Source organism: Cheilinus undulatus, linkage group 4 (assembly GCF_018320785.1).
Source record: "Cheilinus undulatus linkage group 4, ASM1832078v1, whole genome shotgun sequence".
Taxonomy (NCBI): Eukaryota; Metazoa; Chordata; class Actinopteri; order Labriformes; family Labridae; genus Cheilinus; species Cheilinus undulatus.
The window spans coordinates 27,467,464-27,484,688 of record NC_054868.1 but is presented as its reverse complement, the minus strand read 5'-3'; the positions used below and the strand labels follow the sequence as shown (position 1 = coordinate 27,484,688).

Sequence of the window (17,225 nt, the reverse complement as noted above, 5' to 3'; positions counted from 1 at the left end):
GTTTGGTTCCTATGATTTATAAAATCATCAAGGAAGAGAACCCAGTGTTTGCTGACCTAAGAGAAAACACTTTTAGCGCTTGATTTTGTGTGTTCTTGCATGAAACACTTGTGTGTTATTTTGGGTTTTACTTGGCAGCATAATTTTCTAAAATCCTGGGAGTCCATGAAAATCTCCCTTAGTCCAAGAGCACTGGTGTAAAATCATTCACAGGTCCTGACCTGAAAAGAGATTGACCTGCTATTATACAAACCCCAAACCATTGCTTCTGGCTCGAACACCCACATTCCTCCATCCTCCCCAAGGTTTAACAACAGCAATCGCATTTAACAGCTACCATACTGACCCCTATTCTCCATGAGAAGCTCCCAGTGTTGATTATTTACCATTGAGGTTTCTGGTAGATCTAAGTTCATAAGTTTATATTCAAATTAGCTGCTCTCTGTGCAGCAGGAGGCTCATGCCTTGGTTGGAGGAAGATTCTGAAAACTTGTCATTACAGTCTTGGCACAGTGTCGAGCTCCAGAGCTGGGAAGAAGCTGCTATTTGCTCATACCACGGAGCAAAGCAGAGAAGAAGATGGAGGGTAGCAGAGGGAATATGGAGCCGAAGCTCCGGGGAGGAAGAATTAGTGAGGTATAGATGTGAAAGGAGGAGAGAGAATGAAAGAAAAGGAGGATTGAGAGATGATTGAGAGGGAGAGTTAGCAAGGGACGGGGAGTTAGAGGAGGAGGTACGTGCAGAATGAGAGAGAAGGTGAGGTCAAACCCAGGACACGGTGAATGGAAATGATAAATTAAAGAAAAGGAAAGGTGGAGGGAAAATGAAGTTGGAAAAAAAGCGTACAAATGTGAGAGTGAAAAAGTGGCAGGGCTGGTGTGAGAGTGTTGGATGGGTACTTAGAGTGAAGATAAAGAGGCGAGGGAGACGAGGAAGGGGGGTGAAAAGGTTGGCAGCAGAGGAGCTCTTCCTAATCTTCCGTAGCAGTCAGATGGAGTATCTAACAGGATTATCAGTCAAATTTAATTATCCCGGCAAGACTCCATCATAATGTGCCTTAACATATCAACCAGCCCCTGTATCAGACAATGGACCAAATCTCATTCCACCTGAGCTCACACATTAGTGCGCACGCATACATGCTGATATAAATTTAACCATAGAGAGAGGTTTTTATTCACTTGCAGAAACTTGCTAGGTCAGTGTGTTTCACCTTTTTGGTACCAGCGCAGCAGAAATGTGAAGTGTTTGGGTGGGCAGCCAAATGTATTATATTTCTGGATTGTGTGTCGATAGGAGAGCATATCTGCCTAATGCCAGTCAGACGCTGATGCTGACTCATCGCTGATGTCAATTTTTACGTCCTTTGTTGGAGAAATTGCTGGCTGGCATCTTTGTGATACTTAGTTGATGTAAGTGCAGGCGCTGCGATAATTGGCAGTAGGGCTAGATTTGTGGCAGGTATGAGGACTCACTCAGCACACAGTCAGGAAAATTATTAGTGCAATGATTCAGACCCCAGGTTCTCTGAGATAATCACCATCTGTTCCCCTTGTTTTCAATAACGTTTCAGCGCTGGAGTTGGCCGCACCGGCTGCTTCATTGTCATCGATGCCATGACGGAGCGAATCAAGCATGAAAAGACCATTGACATCTACGGCCATGTTACGCTGATGCGCTCCCAGAGGAACTATATGGTTCAGACGGAGGACCAGTACATCTTCATCCATGATGCACTGCTGGAGGCTGTGACCTGTGGGAACACCGAGGTCCCTGCGAGGAACCTGTACTCCTACATTCAGAGGCTGACGCAGATTGAACCGGGGGAGAATGTCACCGGCATGGAGCTGGAGTTCAAGGTGAGGAGGAATAATTATGTCCCTTGGAGATTGTAAAATTCAGTACAACTGGCTAATGATTTTACAATCTTACACCAGTAGGTCATCTAAAAACTGATGGATGACTAAAATGTTCCCTTTTTCTGTGCTTCGCCACACAGAAGGCTAAACAGCAGGGTCAACTACCCAATAGTTTCCTTGAACTTGGTCCCATAGATACTTTATATACCCTCAAACTCTGACCTCATGAAACGGTGTCTTAAGATAGTCAAGAATATCAAACACTCACTAAGGTTGAAAGTAAAACTCTTGGATTTCCCAAGTGTGTTTGTTAGTCTATGTCTTGTTAAGCATTATTAAATTTCTAGTGTTGAGTTGTCAGTCTGACCAGTATAGACTTAAGAAAGTCACTACACCTGCCCAAAAGAGTGTTCAGCCATAAAATGTGTGATTTAATGAGCGTTGGAGTTATTAGTGGGTGGATTTAATTCTATTTGACAGCCCAGTGCTGGCAGATTCTCATTAATACCTGTCTTCATGCGAGGCTAAGCTTCTACTGGCACCAACTTCATATTTGCTTTTCCAATATTGTGTCCTCGTGACTAGATTAAGATCAATTGGCAAAAGTACAGTCAAAGAAGATTAAGGAGGTTGTTGAAGAAACATGGCCTTTTGCTTCTTAAATGAGATTGCTTCATATGGTTTTATGTCCTATGACCTTGCCTGCATTATTTTCTTTTTTTTTTTAAGATTTTTTTTGGTCTTTTTATGCCTTTATTGATAGAGATAGGACAGTGAATAGCATCGGCAACAGGGATGAGGGAGTGGGGAACGACATGCAGGAAAGGGGCTGTCCACATACACGGGGCCACGACCTAGCCACTATCCCATCTGCATGCCCAGATCTAGAGCAATTCCTTGAAATAAAATGAAATGCAGCCCACATTAGAACATGAAGCTTGTGCTTGACTTAGTTTTAACACCAGGACATGCTGCAGTGTTGATAATGCAAACAAACATTTTGACAATAATTCACTGATTTGCTTATTCATGTTTAAACTGAGATGACAGCGTAAAGGGTAAGTATATTGACAACAAAACTAATGAATATATGTCCTGATTCATAACGCCCTGATGAATAAATCTGGCAGCTTCCTGCAGTTTCAATAAAAGTATTCATTATATTATATAACAAGTGTTCATTCTTGTTTCCATGGATATTAGTAAGTCTAAGTCATTCAAAACATGCTGTTACATGGTGTGAAATTTATTCTGGAGTTATAACATAATTTAAGTCTCTAAACATTCAAACAGTAATCTGCATATATTATACAATAAAGGAAGGGGAAAGAGTTACTGTATGTTTTTATTTTCTTTTATTTGGGATGGGTAAAGTTGTTATAAATTTGCTATTAATCTGATTCTATGTTGAATAAGAAGAGGTCTGATTAAAGTAAGTAATTTGTACTTTAGTAACATTTCAGAAGTTTGTTACAAGGATTTCTGATTTATGACACTTATTGTTAGCTCATGCAGGACAACAGTCATTCATCCAGGTGCAATCAGCTGACTGGCAGCTGAATAAACCATATAATATGGTGCAAAAGTTATCTTTGCACTCTATTCCAAAAATGTGATTTGGTATCAGATTCCAGGATATTATCTTAAGTGTGTTATTGCTAGTTTTCAAAATTGATTGGGCATCCCATTGTAGGAAAGGTCTATATTTATGTTAAGCCAAGCACAGGAGCCTAACTTGTGAATTCCTAAATATTTGTCGGCTTATTGTCAATAATGTTCATTCTGTACTAGGGGTTGCACAACTTGGGAATGTTTAAAGTCGACTTTCATATGATAAAAGTCAACTTGACTTCAACTAGTTATTGCTGGAATCATAAATGATTCTAGGAGAAGGGTGTAGTTTAAAATAACCAACAATTTCTATAATTTGAAAATCATAATCCATATTCTTCTTAGAACAGGCAGCTAACAAACAGTTTTTGGTACAAGCATAAACAACAAAAGGTTAATATGTTATATAGCATACCAGAATAAAATAGGTCCTAAGACTGAATCTTGAGTCAAGTCTTTAGAACCTCCAGAGAGGAAGAGGTGGGTCCAGCCATCTGAACATATTGCCAGTCAAACAGTTGGCAAACCATGATGCTGCTTGGTATGACATGCCAATGTGATGAAGCACATTTATCAGTAACTGTGGTCTACAGTGTCAAAAACCTTAGATAAATCAATTAAAGGGGCTACACATTAGGCATTGTAATTGCCTAATCTTGTGATGAGTGACTAGTCGACTTCAAGCAAAAAGAGTCATCACACAGCAGTAAAGTTGACTGGTCGACTAGTCGACTAGTCTTTGCAGCCCCTAATCTGTACAGGTATCTAATATAAATGTGTAATTTATTTATGCTGCAGTCAAATATTGGTAATGTAGCTGTATTCACTGGATAAAACCAACGAACACAAGCTTTTCCTAAAATGATGAATTAAAAAGACTTCTTAAACACCATTTATCAACAAAATTAGTTGGGGTGATCATAGCCATTAAAATAGCAGTTGTTTATGGCTGTGCAATGTAAAGAATGTCTTGAATCACACATAGAAGATTTTTAAATTTTATGTCGTGTAATGGTCTAGAGCTTTCTATGGTAGCACATGATCCACATTAGCCGATTAATTTAACTCATTTACCCTTAGCTGTAGATGCTGAAACCTTTTTCTGAGCAGGTCTTTCTCATTCAGGTTGACTGTTCAGATCGAAATGTTGACCTTGGAAACAGCAATTGGCAAAACAGCTTAACAATGGTCAGTGGAAGACTTTCTCTGGCACATCTTAGAACAACCTGTTCATACAGTGTGTGTGAACCTTGGATTTCTGCCCTTTATAGTCACTGAGCATCTTTCCCTGGGCTGTTAGAGGCCTCCCTTCTGACTTTTACAGACCCTCAGTATGAATGATAGGATTTGAAGGGGATTAAGGGATAGCACCTTCTGAAATCCAAGGTAAGAGAGTTCCACTCTCTCCCAATATCACAGCTTTAGAAGTATGATGGACGTATACAGAATGACCAAATAATAGATGCTGAAAAGTAGTGGGTTATGCTGAAATCTGTTGGCAGGTCTCTTTTAAACATTTAGGGAGATCATTATATTAAAAGAGGAAAAAAACAAGCAAGAATAATGAGCACAGAAGGGATTCAGAGTGTTATTTGGAAGTGTTTTCCTCTTATTCTTGCTGTATTTTTGTGTTTACTGTGATGTTTACCTCTTGCCAAGTTCTCAGCAGACCTGTCTGCTCTGGTTGGATTCGGGGGAAAGTCAGTTTGAGCCATACAGGTATATTTTTTTGGAAGCAGGTGGCTTAGATTTTTTTTCCTGGAATGGTTCATGTCTGCTCAGACACTCTGAGGGCAAAGTAAACACAAAGCCACTCTAAGCAATCTCCTTCATCCTTTGCTCAGGCATTCCTGTTCTAATGGCAGCACTATCCTCAGAATCACAATGAACCGAGGGCTCGCTGAACTGTTTGCTCAGCCTTATATAGATGTAAAACATATGTCAGACTTGTCCTTTTCACCGGGCTTCAACACTTATGGGACAGAAACGCCTCTTTACACATTTATCAACAAAATATCAAAATAGAAAAAGAATACATCATAAAAAAATATCCCAAAAAGTTGAAAAATGTGTGAGAACTGAAGCTGTTCTGGCAGCTTTTGGTAATCCAACCTCCTTTTAAAATATTCTGTTTTTGTTTCCTTTCATGGATATTTTTCTGGTTGAATTTTAAGAGGTTTCCAGCAGCGCATGATTCTACTCAACCTCAGCATACTGGTGAAAATAATGGCATGAATCAAAGCAAGAAAATCTTTGGTGTGGTCCAGACGTATTGATAAGATTGAGGCAAATTCAAACCAAATGACATAAAGAATTGCTATTGTTGGCAGTCAGGAAACTGGGTTCAAAATACCCAAATGAACTGATGAACCTGCGGCCAGTGTGGGATTTTCCAGCTTGGCCTGTGTATAAGAAAACAAGGTACTGCTGTTCCTCTGGTAGCTGCCGATCATCCTGGCTCGGTTCATGAGATCCCATTGTTTCCCCAAAGAGTCTGCGGTATCACCCTTACTATTCTCTGTTGTAAAGTTCTTTCGTTTTAAGCCGTGTCATCCAATGGTCGAGTGTCAGAGAGAGTGTACGGTATGTGCTCATGTCTGCCTGTCTGCACGTATCCATATGTATGTGTGTGTTTCAGCTTTTTCCTTTTTTTCTGTCTTACTGGAGCAGGATCAACTGTGGTTCACATCTGTGCATTGAGACAGTGTGGGGCCTTGTGGTTTTCTTCCCCCAGACTCTTGATTTTCCTCTTCCTTCTCTCCTTCGTCTCATTACATTCCCTCTCCTGCTCTTTACCAGTGCCATTTCCCCCCTTATATCAGCCCTCCATCGTTTATTCAGTTGAATTTGTCTAACTAAATATCCTTAGGCCGACCTAGTCAAGATGATGTTTTAATTGTAGTTGTCCAGATTACTAGAGGAAAACCAAGACTTGTGCTGAATAGATTCAAATGAGGCCTTGGACTTTCAGACTCCCAGGCTTCCTTTCTTTTTCTTCATTTTCATGTTCTGTCTGCCCACACTCCACTGTTCCTCAGCCCTGTAGCTAAGATCTGTAAAATTTTGGGAATAAATATTGCCTTCTTTTCTGTTTCAGCGTCTAGCCAGTGCCAAGGCGCACACATCACGGTTTGTGAGTGCCAACCTGCCATGCAACAAGTTCAAGAATCGGCTGGTGAACATCATGCCCTACGAGACCACACGTGTGTGTCTGCAGCCAATCAGAGGGGTGGAGGGATCGGACTATATCAACGCCAGCTTCATTGATGGATACAGGTCCGAAAAATATTTTCAATAGTACTGTTATTTTTGCCATTTATTTCTATCAGTAAAGATTTAAGGGTTCCAGCCACCAATGGTGTGTTAAAAACAATAAACAGATCACCATCTGATTTCCAAGCCTACACAGCAGAAATCTGGTCCAGTCTTCTGATGCCCGTCTGCTTGAAGGCTCAATGTTTTCCTTTAGAAATGTCTTTAAATTGGAGTACACTACAGACTTAACTTACTCCATGCAAATTGGCCGCACCAGACACTGACGTCAGGGAATAATTCACAAATTATATGAGCATTTTTAGTCATAGTTTTAGTCAACAAAATTAACACTGGTATGGTCATAAATGTGTTAGACTGGAGCCTCTCCACTCTTTGCTATCAGTAACTGCCAGAAGGAATTTCTTTCTTTTTGAAGTGGCTGCCATCTTGAAAAGCATATAAAATGGCCAAGGTCACACTCTTGACTTGGGCCATTATACTATAAGGGTAAGATCACATGATCTGGTCAACTGAGGATTTTGATGATTTTACTAGAGGTGGCCAGCGTCATGAAGAGCTGACTGAGGCAAGAAAAATTATCATTTTTGTCAAAATTCATTATTCTTCATCAGGGAGAACCCATTATGAAAAATCAAATCAAGTACCTGGCTTTTGCCTAATGATCTGATTATTCAGTGCATGTAAAAAGTTCTGTTTTCCTGCATTCAGTAATATCTATGCAACTGGAAGCAGGCATGGAATGAATTTGAAGGAAATTTCATGCCTGATTAAAGGAAAGAAATGTTTATCTTTTGTTTTGTAGATAAGGAGATACTTTGACTGTAAAAAGTATTTATCCCCTTGGATATTTTACCTTTTTGAGAGAAAAGGTTATTGGAAAGTATAAGTCAGGGGATGGATACAAAAAACTTCCAAGGCAATGAACATCCCCTGGAGTTCAGCTAAACCCATTATGAAGAATGGAAGTATTATTAGTATTACATGTATAAATAATAATAATAATAATAATAATATCTTGAATTTATATAGCGCCTTTCAAGAAACCCAAGGATGCTTTACAGGAACACATAGACATGGACAAACTATGTGAGGGGTAGGATGAGTGTAAGGGGTGGTTTAGTGAAGACTGTAGGCTGTGGTGAACAGGTGGTGCTTGAGACGTTTTTTGAAAATGTCCAGAGATGGAGCGCTACGAATGTCTGCAGGAAGAGTGTTCCAGAGGGTGGGAGCTGCAGCACTGAAGGCTCTGTCTCGATAGGTTCGGAGTTTGGTTTTGGGCATGGAAAGTAGGCCGGTGTCTGAAGATCGAAGGTTGCGGGATGGTGTGTATGGATGGAGGAGATCAGAAAGGTACTGGGGAGCCAGAGCATGGAGAGATTTGTATGTGAGGAGGAGGACTTTGTAGTTGATACAGGACTTGATAGGGAGCCAGTGGAGGTGGATGAGGGTCGGAGTGATGTGTTGCCAGGGTCTAGTGCGGGTGAGAACTCTAGCTGCAGAGTTTTGGATGTACTGAAGCCTGTCCAGGGTTTTGCTGGGAACTCCAGACAGGACTCCATTACAGTAGTCCAGGCGGGAGGTTATGAAAGCATGAATGAGTGGTTCAGCCACAGAATCAGGGAGTAATGGTCGGAGTCTGGAGATGTTCTTGAGATGATAGAAGGCAGATTTGATGACAGACTTTATGTGGGACTGGAAGGAAAGGGTGGAGTCCAGGATGACACCCAGGTTTCGGACCTTGGAGGACGGACAGATGGAGGTCCCGTCCACATCGAGCATGAGATCTCCAACCTTCTGCAGCAGCGCTTTGGGGGCCACCACCATGAGCTCTGTTTTATTGCTGTTGAGTTTGAGTTGGTTAGAGGTCATCCAGGCTTTGATGTCGTGGAGGCAGTTTACCAGTGAGTGGGGAGGGAGCTGAGTGGATGGTTTGGTGCTGAGATAGAGTTGGGTGTCTTCTGCATAAGAGTGGATATCTGCATAGATCAGACCGTCCTCACAAACAGAGTGACTGTGGAAAAAGGAGACAAATGAGAGAGTCCACCAAGACATCTATGACTACTCTGAAGGACTTACAAGCTTTAGCAGATGAGATGGCAGAGACTCTGCACACTGTTGCCCGGGTTCCTCCCCAGTCAAAGCTTTATGGGTGAGTAACAAAGAGAACGCCACTGTTGAAGAAAACTCACATTAAATCTTAAATAGAGTTCGCCAAAAGGAATAGCGGAGACTCCATGGTCAGGTGGAAGAGAGTTCTTTGGTTTGATGAGACAAAAATGGTGCTTTTTGGCAATCAGACAAGACACTATGTTTTGCAGACACACACCATCCCCACTGTGAAGCATGGTGGTGGCAGCATCATGCTGTGGGGATGGCTTCGTAGAAGATTTATTTTCAAGCAAGATAATGGAAGCATACAGTGAAAGCTACACTGAAATGGTTTAAAGACAACAAGATGAATGTTCTGGAGTGGCCGAGTCAAAGCCCAGAATTCAGTCCAACAGAAGATTTGTGGCTGGATTTAAAAAGGGCTGATTATGCCCAATCCCTGTGCAAAGGATAGTAAAATTGCAGTGTCCAGATGTGGAAGTCTGAATTAGACCTATCCACACAGACTCAGTGCTGTGAACAGCCAAAGGTGCATCTACTAAATATTGACTTGAAGGAGGTGAATATTTATGTAGTCACTTATTCTACATTACATATTTTTATTTAATTGACATTAGTTTGTAGAAATCTGTTTTCACTTTGACATCAAAGAGGTTTTTTTTTTGTTTGTTTTTTGTTTTTCAAAAAGCCAAATTATATTCACCATGATCAGAGGTGTCAAAAGTATTCATATTCATTACTCAGGTAGAAGAATAGATACTAGGGTTTAAAAAGACTTCTGTAGAAGTTAGAGTATCAACTCAAGCTTTTTACTCAAGTATAAGTGTAAAAGTACTGGTTTCAAAACTACTTAAACTATAAAAGTAAAAGTAATGTAAGGGGGAAAAAATGCCATTAAGAACAAAAGTTTACGCCGCACCACAGGGGCCTGTAGTGTACTACCCCACCTCCCCAAAAAACATTTTTGTAAAGGCCATAATGACTATAATGTTGTATTAAATTGTTAATGTTTGGGATGCACCTGTTCCAACCACATTTATGCCCATTGAAAATGAACGCATTTTAGTACAATACAAATACATTCAAGAATCATAAATGTGTACTACCAACCTTCTCGCTGGTGCTTGGTTGGGACATTTCGCTCCAGTTCTCTTGAGTCTCTGCCACGGACATCTTCATACTAGGCCACATATGTCTGCTATTTCCTTGCTGGAGTGTGACGCGATTTGTGTCGTGTGCAGGTGCAATGGATCGCATACAAACCAATAGGGTGTTGGAATGGTATTATGTTTATACTTCTCATCCAGCCACAATCAAATTCACTCTATCTGGATGGCGCAATTTATCTGGATAGGTTTCTGGGTTTTTTATTTGTGTTTTTTTGAACGATGACAAGCCAGAATGAAAACAAGCTGAAATGAAATAGGAGTAACGAGGCTATTTTTAAAATGTAAGAAGTAGAAAGTACAGATAATTGCTTGAAAATGTAAGGAGTAGAAGTAAAAAATAGGCTGAAAAATAATTACTCCAGTAAAGTATAGTTACCCAAAATTTCTACTTAAGTAAGGTAACAAAGTATTTGTACTTAGTTACTTGACACCTCTGACCATGATTGATTTATAAAATCATTAAAAGGGTTAAACATCCAAGGGGTTGATAACTTTTTATAGGCTCTGTGTAAAAATAGTGAAATTCTGAGAAAATAAAGTGGCCAGATGGGGTCTACAAGAAGTGTAAAACAGACTCTTTCCTGCTGGTAATCTCCTAGATTAATTCTAAAATTCTCTCACCATGCTGTATCCAAGAATTCCTTGAGCACATCTCTTACTTTGAACAGCCCTCCAGCAAGCACACGGTGCTTGGAGGAAAAACGGAATTGATGCCAAAAGCAAAATGTTTGCTGGTTAAAAATGTGTCGCTGTTTCCTGGTCACAGAGACAATGCAGAGACGGAGAGCACTAAAGTGTGTTTTATACATAAAATATTCTTACACATAAGCACAGCTAACTGTACAGCCCTGACCACTATTAGATTTATGTTGAAAAAGACTTCTTATTCTAAAAATGGACCACTTCTTTGTGAAGTTTATGCAAATACTGTGTGATTCTTTCCTGACACCATCAGTGTAAAAAAAAAAAAAAAAAAAAAATGGATGTTTGAGTTTTATATTGTGTACTTGAGGAAAGAAATTCAACTCCAGCCAGCTCTCCAGAAAATTTCCTTGTGAGGTTGGAGTGAGCTGAATGTGAAACAAAATCAGGAGAATTCACCTCCTGGAACAAAATCCCATCTGTCTGACTGCAATAGTCTTATGCTGTGAATTAGCAACCAGAAAGATTTAAGGGACAGCTGTCCTGAAGTTTTCTCAGAGTTTTCAAGAGTGCTTATGAGAACACAGCTCAATTTTTATATTTTTGTCTTTAGGCAGCAGAAGGCCTATATAGCAACCCAAGGCCCGTTGGCTGAAACCACAGAGGACTACTGGAGGATGCTGTGGGAACACAACTCCACCATAGTTGTCATGCTAACCAAGCTGAGAGAAATGGGACGGGTAAGGATACAAATATACATGCAACACATTCACGCACTGCTGATGCCTGAACTTGTAGACCTGATTATAGTAGGGATGAAAGCTGCAGGTAAATTTAAAGGTATATAGAAGATGAAGGAAAATTGGCAAGTTACATTTACTCATATCACGACATTCACATAGAACATCACCTCAACATGTTTTACACAGGTAGAAACAGAGCATAAAAAGTAATTACAAAAAAGAAACACTGAAGTATAAAATAAAACATTCCCTTTAAATTTTTATTGTAAATAAAGTTCCTGCATAGGATTTAATCGTTCTTTAGTGTCTGGCTGTGTCCGAAATCACTCCCTATTCACAATTTAGTGCAATATATAATGAATACGCCATTTTGTAGTGGTTACCGAATTCTGAGTGAGCTTTGTTATTCACTATATAGTGCACTCACTCTATCCCACAATGCATTGTGAAAAGTAGTGAACAACCGATGATCACAAGCCCAACAATATTTACCATCATGCATCGGACCGGTTGCTGCTCTCTAACATGACAGACGAATGAGAGAAGCACAGGAACACACACAAACATTTTTAAAGCTTTTTTGGTTTGTTGCTTTTAACCAAAGTATTTAATCTGTAAGAAAATGTTAAGGATTCAAAACGGAGTAACATTTTCACCCTATGAAGATTACAAGACATGAGACCATCATCTTTGCAAAATAAGTGATATACACACACAAATGTATACTATTTTAGCACTAAAGACACAAAACTTATTTTAACTATTAGTATTTTAATTTTTTATGAAAATACGTTACGTTCAGTCTCAGTTTTCAGTGAAATTCTGTTCATTTCTAACCTTAGCTGTTGTCATGGAAATCTGCGAGCCATTGTTGCTAAACATTTTAATTGTGAGACAGCGATGATGTCATTTCCGCGGCTGGAGTAGTGTCTAAAATCATTTTTGTGTTTTGCGGTCGATTCCACTATATAGTCCACTATATGCTGCTCACTATACAGTGGATAGGGAGTAGGGAATGAGTGAGTGGTTTCAGACACAGCCTCTGTTTTTTGACACGTTTTTTGACATGCTAGAAACACCTTGTTAAGTCAAGTCAACTGCACTTTCTTATTTGTGTAAGGCCCCAAACTGTGGAGGTTAGTCGACCTGGGATGAACCTTGTAGTTGAACAGGGGACACACTTTTAAGAGAATTGTTATAAGATAATGGATTTTGATTTTTTCTTGATAACATACAACACACTGAAGGTACCCTGGACTCATTATTCTTTCAGGTTTTAAGCCTAATTACTGCCTAAGGTGCTTCATACTCAACAGTTTTTTACATTGTCCTTCATTCTTTGACTTTTACCAAGTAGAAGCTAATTGTGAGCTGTCCTTACCGAGAGATGACCCTGAAATCTGTCATAACAGCGTCTTTTTGTAGTACGCTCTTTGATGTAGGGGGACAAAAAAATCAGAATTAATTATGTCCCTATTTTTGTGAAAAGCCATAAAAAGTAATGAGTCTCAGCCATGCAAAACATTATCTGAAGCATAGAAGCCGCGGTGAAAGACTGGGAAAGATAGAGATAGTGGTGTGAGTGATATCTCACCAGCATCATATCTCATCTGACATAAGACTATCATCCAGTGAATAATACGGTTTTATAAGCCAAGCAGAGGAGTTTCATTAAGAAGTTGTCAGAAGTTGTTTTCCTTACAAGCCTCAGACGTGATATAAATGTCTGAACAAAGCGCTCTGTCCCTGTCTCCCTGCAGGAGAAGTGTCACCAATACTGGCCTGCAGAGCGCTCAGCTAGGTACCAGTACTTTGTGGTGGATCCCATGGCTGAGTACAACATGCCCCAGTACATCCTCCGAGAGTTTAAAGTCACCGATGCCAGGGTGAGTCTTCATTTTGTCTGTTTGTGTTTATTTTTGAGAGTGTAAGGTGTTAACTATGTGAGATAGTTGTTATGTATTACCAAATAAATGAAAAAAGAAATCTCTTCTTTTAGGATGGCCAATCACGAACAGTTCGTCAGTTCCAATTCACTGATTGGCCAGAGCAAGGAGTGCCAAAGTCAGGGGAGGGATTTATTGATTTCATTGGCCAGGTGCACAAAACTAAAGAACAGTTTGGCCAGGATGGGCCAATCACTGTGCACTGCAGGTAAGGTCTTTTCTGTACACTTATACATAAGAATTGTTGGGTTTATTGTGAGATATGGGTGTCAAAATTAGAAGAAAAAAAATACATAGGTAGTGAAAACAAACCAGTTGAACATCAATGTTAAAGTCCCTGCTTACATGTCCAGCAGTGCAGGAAAAACATCCTTTTAAAAGGCACAGATGGTAAGCAGAATCAGACCCATTGGTGGTCACCCATCTGCCTCAACTGGATAAGTTGAAAAGGTGAAAAAGGAACAGAAAAAGACGAATACACATAAACTAAAAGAGACACAGAGAGAACGAGATGAACACACACTACTAGCTTATCCACAGACATTACAGACTATTAACAACAGTATAAATGATCACCAACTTTAAAAAAAACTATCATTTATAGCACTTGAGTTGCACAAACAGACAGTACAATTCTCAATATATTTTCATCTCTCTACCAACAGTGCTGGAGTAGGGAGGACTGGTGTGTTCATCACCCTTAGCATCGTGCTGGAGAGGATGAGGTACGAGGGAGTGGTGGACATCTTCCAGACTGTCAAGATGCTGCGCACCCAGAGACCTGCCACCGTTCAGACTGAGGTCAGATTACTCTCACACTCTTCCCATTTTTTCATGACTTATGCCAAAATAGGTATGAATAAGGGCAGCTTATCTGTTGTCTGTCCATCAACCTGTACACCCATCTGTCTGTCTACAGTTATAAAGGTCTGTCCGGTTTCCTCCTTTGGAATTGCCTGTGAGACAGACAGACAGACAGACAATGTAGTTGAAATTTTGAATACTTTGATACTTTTAATGCCAAATGTAGAAAAAATCTCCATCTTTTTAATGATCAATCACATTACAAAAGTACTGAAGTCTTAAAAACTAAAGATTTTCAGTCATATTTTTAACCAAGTGCCAGAGAGAGAGAGAGAGAGAGAGAGAGAGTGAAAGCACTGTCTAAAGTATACTAATTAATTGGCACAGTTTAGCTAAAACACTGCCAATTTAATTATGCTATTTAGATAGATTGCAGGTGTTTGCCTGCAGTTGGTGGCAATTAAACAATAGGTGACCTGGCATAGGGTGATCCGGACTTTTGTTTTTCTTTAGAATTGAATACGTAGCTGTTAAAACCTTATTTTTTCTTTAAACCAATTTCAGATGTGAATTTTGGTATGATGATGCCTCATTACTAGAATATTATTACACTCTTGGAAACACTTTTCTTCTTGTCACATTCTTGTGCATAATTTTTTTTCCCTTATCTTTTGACTGCATAAGTGACAGTTAAAAGAATAGACCTGTATCTCTCACGTCCCAGCCGCAGTTTCATTGTCTTTCTGTTTGAAGTATTGTTGAATATAAACAGCAGCAAACCTAGTTTGAGTGTTGTCTCTTACACTGATTTAATATTCTTCTTCCCCCTCTTCAGGACCAGTACCAGTTCTGCTACCGGGCCAGTCTGGAGTACCTGGGAAGCTTTGATCACTATGCAACATAAACCCAGTGGCCGTCTCTTGTGCCACATCCCACTTAGCGCACTTCTCTGAGGTCCCTTGCGGTCTGGATAAATGCACTAGGATGTGATGTGTCTTTGAAGAGCTTAAGCCACCACATGCAGAGTGAAGGGGGACCATCGGCTTACTCCGTACCAAGAAACAGCACCTCTAACTGAGCCATAGAAACCTGCTTGACAAGGGTGTTTCTTCCACCCTCAGCCCAAACACACCCATTGGTCAGTTTGAAGAAGCAACTTCAACCACTGTTCCAATCAAAATACTTGATCAAATATTGATTTTTGTAGTCGTTTCTGTGCTTTTTGTGAGCACCCAGATTGCTTTACATTGTTTGGGTGTGGAACTCTCACCTTGTCCACCACCAGTGTAGCATCACCAACCTAAACACAGGACCAGGCTACAGTATATAGCTGTCACTTTTTCTATCCAGAGGACTTTTGAGAAGGAGTCTACAAATCCATCTTATGGAAGCTACGTGGACCGAGAGGACTGGGACTTTCTAAAGCACCAGAGATTCACACAGGAGACTGAGAACACAGAGCACACGGTATAAAAAGACAAAAACTCACATCCCAAAAAAGAGACACCAAGAAGAGTTTTTTTTTGTTTGTTTTGTTTGGAAACAGACTCTCGTTTCCTGTGAATGAAAAAGAAGATGTTTCTACCATACAGTAATAAAACCACCAGTTCAACCTTATGCTTCACGAGTTAAGATAAGGGAAATTTGAAAGAGGTTTAAAATGCATACCACAAAGTAAAAACATTAATTTAGTTTTTTAGAAGAATATAGATATGTAACTATCTTGTTTTTTAAAAACTGGGTATTCCTTGTGGCACGTTCTGTTTTGTTGTTTTTACAGATTTATGACTTTGTCCCCACTGATCATACAAAGGCAATGTTTTTCTTTTTTTCTGTGTAATCCAATGAGTTGTAGCAGTTTTCTAAAAACAAAAAAAAAAGTGAAACGGTACCGTTTTAAAGTGTACTATCGAATCTAGTGTGGAAAAATGTTCACAATTCTATGAAAAACACCACAATTGAGTGTCACTCTCCTGTATTCTCCATCCACAAACACGTTTCGCATGCACACAGGACTCTCAGCTCTCATGCCTGTCAGCCCTGTGCGGTTTTCAGAGAGAGCGGCCATATTTGAATCCCCGATGGGCCCCTCAGAGGTGCAGCAGTAAACCACGCTGCTGGAAAGCCCAGAGAATAATCTTGCCAAGTTGGTCTGCGCGCGGGTTGAAAGAAAGCCAGATTAAACACAATTTAGAGAGAGTATGCACAGAAAGCAAAATATGAAAATAACTATTTATGTGTCCAAATAAGCTTCACAACGATTTCTCAAGCAGGGAGTGAGAAAAGGGGGGAACAGGGTGGGGAAAAAAAAGAAAAACAGAACAGGATGGGGGGTCGGGGGAGGAATAATTTTCTCACTGGAATGCTCACCTATTACCTTTCTCTCTGTCTGATTCAGTGTGCAATAAGTAGATGTATTATATATTTTTGTGTCCAGTCACTAACTGCAGTTATACGCCATAATGATGATGATAGTGATGATGGTGCATCATTTTCCAGACACAAGGATGTTATGCCTGATTTGGTTCTTGCCACCCTTTTTCTTTTTGAAATGTGTCCAAACAGAGGGAAAACCATCCTCTGACCACTTAGGAAGTAGATCTTTTTATCATGTCACAACTCCAGTAGAAGATGTCATCCTCCAAACGACGAATGATCAAACTCATACTTCAAACAGCATCTAATAAGTATTTTAATTTTAGATTTCTAGTGCCTTATATTACACGCCTATTTTGATAAAGTTACTTTAAAGGGTTTATTGTGTATTTTATGTATGTTTGTATGCTTGTGTGTAAGAGAACTGAATGTCAGTATATATGATTTTGTTACGTTCTTGTATGTAAAAGTATATTGTGTGTTACGTTCTCTCAGCTGTGATATTTTTGAATGGAAGGCTCTGTGTCGGCTGGATAGTTGTGCTCATTACTTTTCAACCCAGCAGCAACATAATCATATCTTTGACTCAAAAAGGAAACATTTTATCTTATACGAGACTTAACTACAGATAAAAAAAAAAGATGGTCATTAGCAGATTAAACGTTTGTATTTTGGCAGTCTTTGCTTCCT

At 39.8% G+C, this 17,225-nt stretch overlaps 1 protein-coding gene across 19 annotated transcripts in view; it reads left to right on the top strand.

Moving 5' to 3' along the window:
• The window catches only part of ptprdb (protein tyrosine phosphatase receptor type Db), a 249,671-nt gene extending 233,241 nt beyond the window's left edge, over positions 1-16,430 (top strand). For all 19 annotated transcript variants that reach the window (XM_041784696.1, XM_041784693.1, XM_041784688.1 and 16 more), the window contains 7 exons: positions 1,574-1,859; positions 6,568-6,746; positions 11,280-11,406; positions 13,170-13,295; positions 13,409-13,563; positions 14,021-14,156; positions 14,995-16,430. In XM_041784696.1, the coding sequence (XP_041640630.1) occupies positions 1,574-1,859; positions 6,568-6,746; positions 11,280-11,406; positions 13,170-13,295; positions 13,409-13,563; positions 14,021-14,156; positions 14,995-15,063 (1,078 nt within the window). In that variant the 3' untranslated portion in view covers positions 15,064-16,430. The remainder of the gene's footprint in view (positions 1-1,573; positions 1,860-6,567; positions 6,747-11,279; positions 11,407-13,169; positions 13,296-13,408; positions 13,564-14,020; positions 14,157-14,994) is intronic.
• Positions 16,431-17,225: the final 795 nt, after the last annotated feature.